Raw genomic sequence first — 10978 nt, forward strand, 5'->3', positions numbered from 1 at the left:
GAGGAGGAGGAGGAGGAGGAGGAGAATTATTTTACACATGTAACACTTAAGTGTCTTAGTAAAGGAGAGGCTGTGGAAGGGCAAGCTAATCCCACTGCTTTGAGCAGCCTTTGCTAAGACTGACACCATGCTAGCATTTGTTGTTGGTTAGCATTTATTAGGCAGGAAACACTGTGAGCTTGTCTTAGTCATTGGCATACTGTTGGGCAGATGGTAATATGAATAAGAATGGTCCCCCTGGGCTCATGTGTTGGGAAACTTGGTCCCCAGTTGGTGGAACTATTTGGGAAGAATCAGGAGGTGTGCCAAAGTTGAAGGAGATGTGTCACTGTGGATGGCTTTGAGATTTCCTGCCGAGGGAGTGATAGGACCTGACCTCAGATCTCCTGGAAAAACAACAAGCACCTTAACTTTGAATCTGATTTTTTGCAGTGGTAGGAATCAAATCTAGAACTTCAGTATTTCTAGGCAAGCATTCCACCATTGTGCATGCATATATACCTTTTAAAAACAGTGAAAGATAACTATACATTAGCATACTATATATATGATTCTTGGGGAATTCTATGTAAAAGAGAGACTAAGTCTGACTTTCTTACTCTGACTGCCCTTTGAAGTGGAACAATAGGACCTACAGAAAGTAATGGTCATCATCCCCCCTGTTGAGCTGGCAGGAAGCTGCACTAGTGTCGTGTTTACACGGCAGATTGAGAGAGCATGCGTGCTTGCGTGTGCTGCCCTTTCAGTTCAGGGCTGATTCAGAAGAGAGAACACTGATTCCTAGGTCCCAATCCCCAGATGTTTGCAGACAGTGCTTAAGTCATTAGTTACGGCATGTCTACTATGGTGCAGGTTTCCAGATCTGGTTGGGATTAGGGTCTTCCATTAAAGACTTGGTAATAGGGTCTGTGCTTTCTTAGTCATATAGTGAAAAATGAAAGCACAGGGCGTTTTTACATAAATCCCATTTGTCCAGGATTCTACCCACTCATGCCTTCAAAACACGTCCGTCTCTAATCTGGAAATCACAATTACAAACAACAGTAATGCTGCTTTGTGTCCGCGGCTGTTGTTCTCAAAGGAATAAACTCATTCCCATACTCATATCCTAGTTGACAACTCCATAGGAGGGTTGTTTTTCAAGACTCTATAAAAACTTTATGCCTAACATTTTTGCATTTTTCTGCTTTTGCATATGTGTTTATTTGGATAATTTTTTGGCTGGTTAGTTGGTTGGGTTGGGTTGGTTGGTTGGTTTTGTTGGTTTATTTTCTTAGTTGACTTGTTTTGTTGTTGCAACAAAGTATCTGAAAGAAAGAGTTTATTTTGGCTTTGAGTTTGAGGTCAAATCTGTCAGAAGTGTGAGAGAGCTGCTGGCATTGCATGGAATACTGAGAAATCGTACACCTGCAACCCCTCTAGATCAGTATGGATTCAGGAGTGAGCACTGAAGTGGGAAACACTACGTGTGGGCCATCAGCTCGCTTTCTCCTTGTTCTTCAGTCCAGAACTCCAGCTCATCAAATGCTGTCCCCAAAGTGGATAGGTCATCTCTCCTTAACTCACCACATCTAGATCAGCCCTTACATGGTTGTTCAGAGGCCCATCTTGGGTGATTCTAGACCCTATGAAGCTGTTATTCAAAATTAACCATCATGGTTGAGTATGGTTTGTTTAGTTAGGTGATTGATTGATTGATTGATTGATTGATTGATTTGAGGGGGGCAGGCATGGTGGTGTACGCCTTTAATTCTAACACTTGTAAGGCCAACCTAATGGACAGAGCTAGTTCCAGGACAGCCAAAGCTATACAAACATCTAGGGTGGGGGGAGGGAAGGCAGAACAGAGGGAGGAGAGAGAGAAAAGACTTTCTAAACTTAGTAAATTTAGTTTTGGAGAAGAAACAGTTCACATAACATTTTCCTAATTTTTATCCTAGAAATGCATTGGAGCCAATCAAACTTGATCAGTTTTCACAAGAATATGTAGTACGCTGTTCAAAGTGAACAGCCTAGTGTTGTAAGAATGTAGAGATGAGTATGAAATCTTTGTGGTAGCCCTGTGACAGATTCAACAGGGGAGGCCTTTGGTCTTTTTCTTATTTCCCACCTACTCATGTTAGCATGGCTTTGATCTTAGGAAAAGCACCCAACATAGAGCGATACTCAGTCACCTATGAAGGATGGCCATCCTGCTTTGTCAGGGTGCTCTGGGAATTCGGGGACAGGCTGCATCCTTTGTGCTGATGGTAAACTTTGCTTAGTGCCTCCCACTCTGGCCACCACTGCTGTCCCTCCCATTTAATGACTTGTAAACCCCAGAAGACACTCCAGCCACCAGGCTATCTGCAGTTTCATTGCTGGTCCCCATGTCTCCATCTCTCTCTGGGCAGCTTAGGTCACTTGGTCCCTTTACATCCCTTTGTCTGTCTGTCCTGCATACCCACAAAAACTCCATCTGGGTTCATTGTTTCTCTGTCTATTTTCCTAGCACCAAGGTGGTGCAGTTTGTTTGCCTAGGTAGCTGAGCTGCTGGTCTCACATAACAGTGACTTCTTTAAAGCCCCAGGGAGATCTGCCACTGCCCACCTTGCCTCTGTAATGAGTTAGTACACCCTTGCCATTCTGTGTTCTGCAGCTTTCCTTCTGTTTAATAGTTCCTATCAGGGCAGGGGAGATGGCCCCAGGGTTAAAGAGCTTGCTGTGTAAGCATCAAGATCAGAGTTTGAATCCCTAAAACCCACATATTGCCAGGTAGGTGTGACAGCCCACTTAGAACACAGCGACAGATGATCCCAGAACAAGTTGGCTAAGTCAAAATTGCCATAACAGCAAACTCTGGGTTCAAGTGGGAGTCCCTACCTCAATTAGAGAGTGATTAGGAAGACTCCTGATGCCAACTTCAATTCAACTAAAATTAAAATATATTTTGGGGCTGGAGAGATGTCTCAGCATTTAGAACCATTCATGCAAAGGACCCAGATTCACAGCCATCTGTAATCCTGGTTCTGAGAGACTGAAGTCCTCTTCTGGCCTCCGCTGGCTTCTGCATACATAACACACATAAACCCACACATACACGTAAATAGAATATTTAAAAATTAAATATGTTTTTAAAATTGTATTTTCTAGTGTAAATGAAAATACCTTCTACACAAAAATTAACGTGACATTTCAGGAATTGGTTGGCTCGCTTATCTGTAGAGTGTGACTTTCGGAATTGTTGCAATTAAGCAGCTTGTTCTTTTACTCTATTTTTACTACATGAAAAATGGGACCTTTTAACCTATGGACAAGGATCATTCCGCTACTGTAGTTTGTTCCAGGCCTTGGCTGGGCTGCATTTTTTCTCCAGTTGTTTTTGACAGCAATGGTAGATGTTATTTGACAGCAAAGGAGAGTTAGATGGAAACTATGTCTCCATCCATAAAGTGGGTCCCAAGAGAACTATAGACGTCACCAAGGAAGCACTGTGTATGACATAGTCCTTGCGACAGCACTGATGATGGCCACTGTAGGAAGGTCTCGTTTTCTGACAAATGTGTCCCTGTGCTCTGCTGCTGGGGTGTCAGCAGTACCCGAGATGCTATGTGCTGTCTTCCGTTTTGAACCTACCAGCTCTAAAGTCCTCTGCCTCCTGTGTTTTCTGCTCACTTAGCACCAGCCATGTCTGTAGTTCCCCAGCCCAGCAGAGAGCCCTTGAGCATGAGCACCACACTACCTGCATGGGTGGCGCTGGCAAATGCTCGGTCTGGTGTCGAGCCCCGAACCCTTCACTCCCGACACTAACTACTATAGACTCACTTCATCAGCACAAAATCGATACATTGTTGCTTTACAATTTTATGATAATATAATTCCTTTTTAATTTTTAATAATGTGTGCATCTCACGTTTCTTCTCTACAGACAGGAGGCAAAGGTAGGATTGGTTAGTAGAAATGAATCAGTTAATATGTAGGTTCTAGTTCCTTTGATTGAAAGACATCGGTTGGCTGATGCTTTGGGTAAGGACTGCCTTCCTGCCTGCATGCCTTCTTTTCTTATCATGCCCATATGTTCTGTGATGGTAATCTGTTTTTTTGTCTCCAAACAAGAAAAGTACTATTAAACTTTATTGGAGTTCCTTTATTGCTTTGACTTCCGATGTTGCTAATCTTTTACCCCTCTGTTTTCTTCTTAATGACCAGTGTGACTGCATTGTGCAAGTTCATTGATTGAGCTGCTGTACCGACTAAGTTGGGACCTGTTACCACGAAGGGCTGGGCTATTGATTTGCTATTGCTGATAATGTTCAAGATATGCTTGTGAGGTTATTGGCCATTTGTGTATCATTATTATTTGTGGCTGTAGAAACACTTCAATGTGTTACTTATGACTCCCGTTTTCTAAAAACAAAGGGAGGGAGGGAATCTTGGTTATAGAGAGCTTGCTTTCAACTCCTGATGATAGCACTGAAAACTTCGTATGATAATTAAGACCATCAGAAGTCAAGACCTGCTAGTGTTAGGAGTTAGAGCCATGAGGAGAGACTTCCTGGAGAAGAAAAGTAATGGGCAGGTAGTCGCCATACACGCTGTTGTTTACAATACTGGAGGAAAAGAAGGCACCATGCTGGTGAGCAGGAGGCCTGGCTTTCATGGGGGGGGGGGGGTCAGAGATGTTTCTAAGTACAGAACAGTCAGGCAGAAAGCTGCGGTCTGAAAAGGATTTGGCCTTGCTAGGAGAGTAGAGAAGCAGAAGCGTTGAACAAGAGAGGCCGTCTTTGAGCAGGAGTATTTTCAGGTGAGGGTGAATGTGAATATATGGAAATACCTCCTCAGTAAACAGACTCTGGGCAGCTAGGTCTGCTGAGCCCGGTGGGATTGCAAAGATGTATTTTAGACATATGATCAAAATTAGTTTGAATTAAGAGTAGTGACCTGGGGCTAGAAAGATGGCTTTAGAGGTTTAAGAGCACTGGCTGCTCTACCAAAGGACCCAGGTTCAATTCCCAGCACCCACATAATAGGTTACAATCTGGAGCTGAGGACAAAGCTTAGTGTGAACAAGCCCCGGCTTCACTCTAGCTGATAATAATAGTGGATTCTCGGGTTATTATAATAATAGTGGATTCTCGGGTTATTTTCAATAGTTTTGACAAACATTGAATTATTTTCTCTATATATGAGGGGAAATCCAAAGTTCCACCTTCCTAAAAACTGGTAGAGTGTCAGGAAAAGCAGTGGCCTCATCCCACAGCTCTGTGTGTGGAGGGCTTCTGCGTCTTTTAGACTTAACATTGGTTCTTCGCTATATGTGGCATGTGTGTCCTTGGACAGGCTGGATTTTGCTCAGTGTCTGTCTTGTTTGAAAACTGAGAGTACAGTTTGGAGCGCCAAAAGGATTGAGCCTGGCTAGCACACCAGAGGAAGCCATGGAAGCCAGCAGAGTACCTGTAGAATCTTTGAGAGGCTAGAATCAGCAGATATGGAGAAAGCTTGGAGCAAGCTCCACGTGTTGCTTTGTCAGCAGAGAAACAAACCTCTGCCAGGAACCCCCAGACCTCTAGCAATCACCAGGAATTTAAGACTGGAAAAACAAACAACCCTCTGAGGCATGTATTTATTTGTGTCCTATTTTCATAATAACTTTAATGAGAAATTTTATGTAATACAAAATTGACTCATTTGACGTGTGCACTTCACTGGTACTTAATTCACAATGTTGTGCTTACTATGACTAATTTTTTAAATGTGCATACAGTGTCTTGAGAGCCAGAAGAGGGCGCTGGATCCCCAGGGACAGGACTAAAGGTGGTTGTGAACCACCATGTGGTTGCTAGGAATTGAACTCTAGCAGCCAATGGGTGCTCTTAACTGTTGAGCCATCTCTTGAGCCCCTAAAGAACATTTTGTCACTCCCAAGGGACTTTTAAAACAGTGTTCCACCCCACCCCATCCCCAGCTGCATTCCCAGTGTCTCCTTCTTGTTCTTCGTCCTCAGCCCCTGGCAGCCACTGGGTTTAGTACATTACCATATTTTCTCTTTTTGATTTTTTTTTATAGAAATAGTATTGGCTAATATTTAGCCTTTGATGTCTAGCTCAGTGCTTAGAATGTTCAGCTGAGTTGTAAAACTCATCAGTTTCCCATTTTTTGTGAACAAATAATCCTAGTGAAGATTTGCTGTTTTGTGTTCCTTCCTTGTCATGGAGTTGGACCTTTGGATTCTTCCTATCTTCTTGAACATCATGATCAATGCTGCCGTGAACATTTTCACACAGCTTGAGTGGATAAGTGTTTACTCTCTTGGGTTTGGATCTACAAGTGGGTTTGCTAAGTCATATGGTGATTTCATATTTAATGTCTCCTGGCATCTACATTTGTCCGCTCACCAGCAGTGTCTGAGGGCTCCCTGTTCTCAGCATCCCGCTGACACGTGTTACCCTGCGTTGTTCTTTTCTGCCATCTTAGTGCAGGTGAAGTCAATGTCCTTGCAGTTTCGATTTGCTATTGCTGATAATGTTCAAGATATGCTTGTGAGGTTATTGGCCATTTGTGTATCATTAGCTGTTTAATTACATTATGTATCTGTAATCCTTAAATTGCAAATCTTTGTGTCGGTGTACAAGGCCCTTATCAAGTATTTGATTCAAAGATAGTTTCTTTCATTTGTTTTCGCTATCTTGGTGGTATCATTTTTATTATACAAATTATTACATCCAATTTATTTTTTACCTTGTCATCCTGATCTTGGTGTTATGCATAAGTACATTTTGTATAGTTCAGGAATATCTCACCCAGGCCATACGTATCCTGGACAGCCGTGAATAAAATTGTCATGTTGTGTCAACAGGTGGGACAGTCTCAGGTCCAGATCAGGAAAATCCTGATTCTTTCTAAAAGTTTTATAGTCTTAGCTCTTCTCTTTAAGTCTCTGACCGTTTTTAGGGTTTTGGGTTTTTTTTTTAATATTTATTTATTTTATGTATATGAGTATACACTGTAGCTGTACAAATAGTTGTGAGTCTTCATCTGGCTGTTGGGAATTGAATTTAGGACCTCTGCTCACTCTGGTCAACCCCGCTCTCTCCAGTAGACCCCACTCACTCAGTCCCTGCTCACTCCGGCCCAAAGATTTATTTATTATTATAAATAAGTACAATGTAGGGCCGGGCGTGGTGGCGCACGCCTTTAATCCCAGCACTTGGGAGGCAGAGGCAGGCGGATTTCTGAGTTTGAGGCCAGCCTGGTGTACAAAGTGAGTTCCAGGACAGCCAGGGCTATACAGAGAAACCCTGTCTCGAAAAAAAAAAAAAAAAAAAGTACAATGTAGCTGTCTTCAGGCACACCAAAAGAGGGTGTCAGATCTCATTATAGGTGGTTGTGAGCCACCATGTGGTTGCTGGGATTTGAACTCGAGACCTTCAGAAGAGCAGTCAAGTGCTCTTATCTGCTAAGCCATCTCACCAGCCCTCTGACCTTTTTTGAATTAATATTGTATATGGCATGAAGTCAGGGCACAAGTTTATTCTCACAAGTGTATATAGTTTCCCCCACATCTTTTGTTGAAACAATTTATATTTTCCAAATTAAATTTTCTTGACAGTCTTGCCCAAAGTTAGCTGACCATGTAGTATATGGGTTTCTTTCTGATATATATAGATATAGATAGCCTGTCATGTATTATATTCTATGACCTGTCAGACCTGTCATATTGATCTAGAAGTCTGTTGAAGGTGCTAGGGATCAAATATAGGGACAGGCACACCCTAGGCAATGGACTGTACCACTGAGCTCCACGCTCAGTTCCACCCTGTGTTGGTTACTCTAACTTGCTGGTAGGTTTCACAGTTTGGAGTACACTGTCTGTTTGTTCTGTCTTGTTTTTTCTCTCGTGTTATTTCAGTTGTCTGGTTCCTTGCACTTCTGTGTGGATTTTAAGGTCAACTTAAACTGTAGGTAAAAGGAAACAGCTGGAAGTTTGGTAAGAACTGCTCTGAGTACATTCATCAGTGTTGGAGCTACTGCCATCTTTTTTATGCAGTACCAACACAGAGACGGTCCAGGCTGTCGTGGAACTCAAGGTTCTCCTGCCTCAGCCTTCCAGGTTCTGGAATTACAAGCATTTGCCACCATTCCCAGCAAGTACTGCCATCTTAACAATGTTGATTTTTCTCATTGAAGACCATAGAAATGGAATGAGGTATCTTTCCAGTTGGTTGGAGTTTTAATTCCATTTAGGGATGACTTATAGTTCTCACTGTACAAGTCTGACACTTACTGTTAAATTAATTTCTAAATATTTTAAATGTTGATGCTATTATAAATGGAATTTTCTTAAGTTTATACTCTAACAGTTCGTTCCTATTTAACTGGAGGACTTTTTCTATTGTAGTGAAATATATGTAACAAAGAAATTACCTTTTTTTAAAATAAATCACTTTTACGTATACAATTTACTTATAGATTTAGTCACAAAACTCATAATGTTCTGTGACCGGTGTTCATAACTTTTTAGCATTCCAAATAGAAACATTTTACCAACTAAGCAATTAATTTTCATTACCCTTTCTCTTAGACACTAGTAATCCTCACATTTCCATCCCTGAATCTTTCTGTGGGAAGAATGACATATAAGCAGGATCACTGAATGTCTAGTTACTTCGGTTAATATGAGATTTTCAAGGTTTTCCCCATTAGTGAAATATATATAGTATCAGATATGTAGAATATCAGTTTCATTTTACAATGATATCACACTACAAGTTTATATTATATTTTCTTTGCACACATATCTGCTAATAGATACAGCTTCCTTTTAAGCTATTGTGAGGAAGGTCACTGTGGATATTGGAGTGGCATTGCTAGATTATATGGTAATTCTGTGATGACTTCAGTGAGGAATTTCTAAACTTTTCTGATAGCAGCTTCAGCATTTTACCCATTAGTCAGCAGAGCATGATAATTTACATTTTCCACATTTTCACCAGCACTTGTCATTTTCCTTTTGAAGGGATTAAATGTCATCTTAATGGAGCCAGATGTTTACTTTAAATTGAAAAATAAACTTCATTCGGCACTCCTTTTAAATGGTAAAACTCCTGATCAGACAGGCATATAGGAAGTATTTTGCAAAACATTTTGTAAAAATTTCTCTACATTGTTAGCTTTGTTTCTTTATTATAATTTATGTACTCTGTTATATAAAGAAGATAAAATGATTCATAAAAAGATAATCTGGAACTGTTAGATATATATTTATATATGCATATGTGTATATATACTATTTAAGTTTGGAAACTTTGTTTCTGTCTTTTCCATGACATTAAAGATGATGGATTCCACCTGTCGAGCTGTGCCAGGCAAGGGTGAAGACATCTGTAGGTATTTCTTGAACCCTTTGTTAATGCCAGAATGTTCATCCACAACTGTGAAAAAGAGACCAGAAGATGTAAGTGATGTGCCCTCCGAAAGCCTGAGGAGCGTGCCGCTGGCAGTGGCTGACGCGCTGGAGCACATTATGGAACAACTCAACATCCTAACCCAGGTGGGCTGGCCTGCCGCTGCCCTGAGTAAGATAGGCAGAGCCGTCCCAGGATGTAGGATGTGAGACTAACAGAGCAGGGGCGTTATCCTGGCAAGGCAAACTCAGACAGTCACTAGCAAGGCACTTAGGGCTAACCTGGTCTGAGAGAATTTATATAGAACAGTATCTCGGAACCATTCTCTCTCTCTTTCAGTGTATGTGTGCCTGTGTGTGTGTGTGTGTGTGTGTGTGTGTGTACATATGTACACATGCACTTCTTCTCTCTGGCACTTGTATCATCTGTGCAGACGTCAGTGGTAGTACTCTGTGCTATAAATGCCAGTTGGTCCTAAGCAGTAACGTTCTACGCTGTGAATTTGTGATTTGGTATATTTATATTAGGTCACATATAAAGAAATATTTAATAGCATAAGAAAAATGTACTGTAAGTAAAAACTCCTGTGTAGTACAAAATATTGCCAAAGTTTATAGTCTTCACTGAAAACACTCTGCCAGCTCAGTGTGTAATGTAGAGCTTTCTCCAGAGTTTCTTCTAGAGGAGGAAGAGGCTTGTCTTCCTATTAAAATCTTAGCCAGTCTCTTAAGACCATTTTACCAAAACAAAGAAGAATAATAGACATGAAATATTGTACTAAAAATCTCCCAGGTCTTGGGAGGTATGGACCTAATATATATATAAGGGAAGTCTTGTGTTGGAGCGGAAACAGCAGTAGTACTCCCTCTGCCTTTGGAGATATCTCCTGTGGCCCTCTTCCTTCTGCCCACTTATGCTTTGCTGTGTGCAGCATTGTTAAGTGCACACACTGCCTCGAGTTACACAGAGCAAGAGGTGAGCATAGGAGAAAGAGCAGGGTCAGCCTCTTGCCCAGAGTGACTAGTTCAATCTCAGAGGCTCCTGCATGGACATCACCTCTGGTCGCAGCTCTAGCTCTGCCCCTGTTACTGGAGTGCTGGAGCTTAGGCAGTGCCCAGGTCTCACTTCCACAGGCTCCATTTCCTTTCTCTGGAGTAAAACCTTTCTTAGTAAAAACTAGAGATGTCACCTCAGGGCCCTGGAAGTTAAGTGCCTATGGTTGTGGAGTTCTGTCATACAGTGTGAAAGACCCATGTGAGACTTTGCAGTCATATTTGTTCACTAAGAATCATACTAAACTCCCGTGTTTTCACTTTAACGTTGTGTGCTACAGGTGACCCACCTGTGTTTACCAGACATCCTTCTCTTTAGAAACTGTTAACCTCTCAGATGCCAGATTCAATTTTAGTTGACAGGGCTTCCTTCCTGTTACTACTCAGTCAAGTCCTCTTTAGGACTCTCCAAGTCCTCCCTTCCCCCTCCCCCTCTCCCTCCCCCCCCCCCCCCCCCCCCCCACACACACCTTTCTACCTGGTTCACAGTTAATGGACCACTTTCTGTCTCACTAAATTCCCCTTTGGGTGTGTTATGGTTAA

General features: G+C 41.8%; 1 protein-coding gene across 2 annotated transcripts in view; it reads left to right on the forward strand.

Moving 5' to 3' along the window:
* The window catches only part of Poc1b (POC1 centriolar protein B), a 99086-nt gene that overhangs the window by 84554 nt on the left and 3554 nt on the right, over positions 1-10978 (forward strand). For both annotated transcript variants that reach the window (XM_021174527.1, XM_021174528.2), the window contains one exon: positions 9314-9529. In XM_021174527.1, coding sequence (XP_021030186.1) covers positions 9314-9529 — 216 coding nt within the window. The remainder of the gene's footprint in view (positions 1-9313; positions 9530-10978) is intronic.

This window comes from Mus caroli, chromosome 10, assembly GCF_900094665.2.
Source record: "Mus caroli chromosome 10, CAROLI_EIJ_v1.1, whole genome shotgun sequence".
Taxonomy (NCBI): Eukaryota; Metazoa; Chordata; class Mammalia; order Rodentia; family Muridae; genus Mus; species Mus caroli.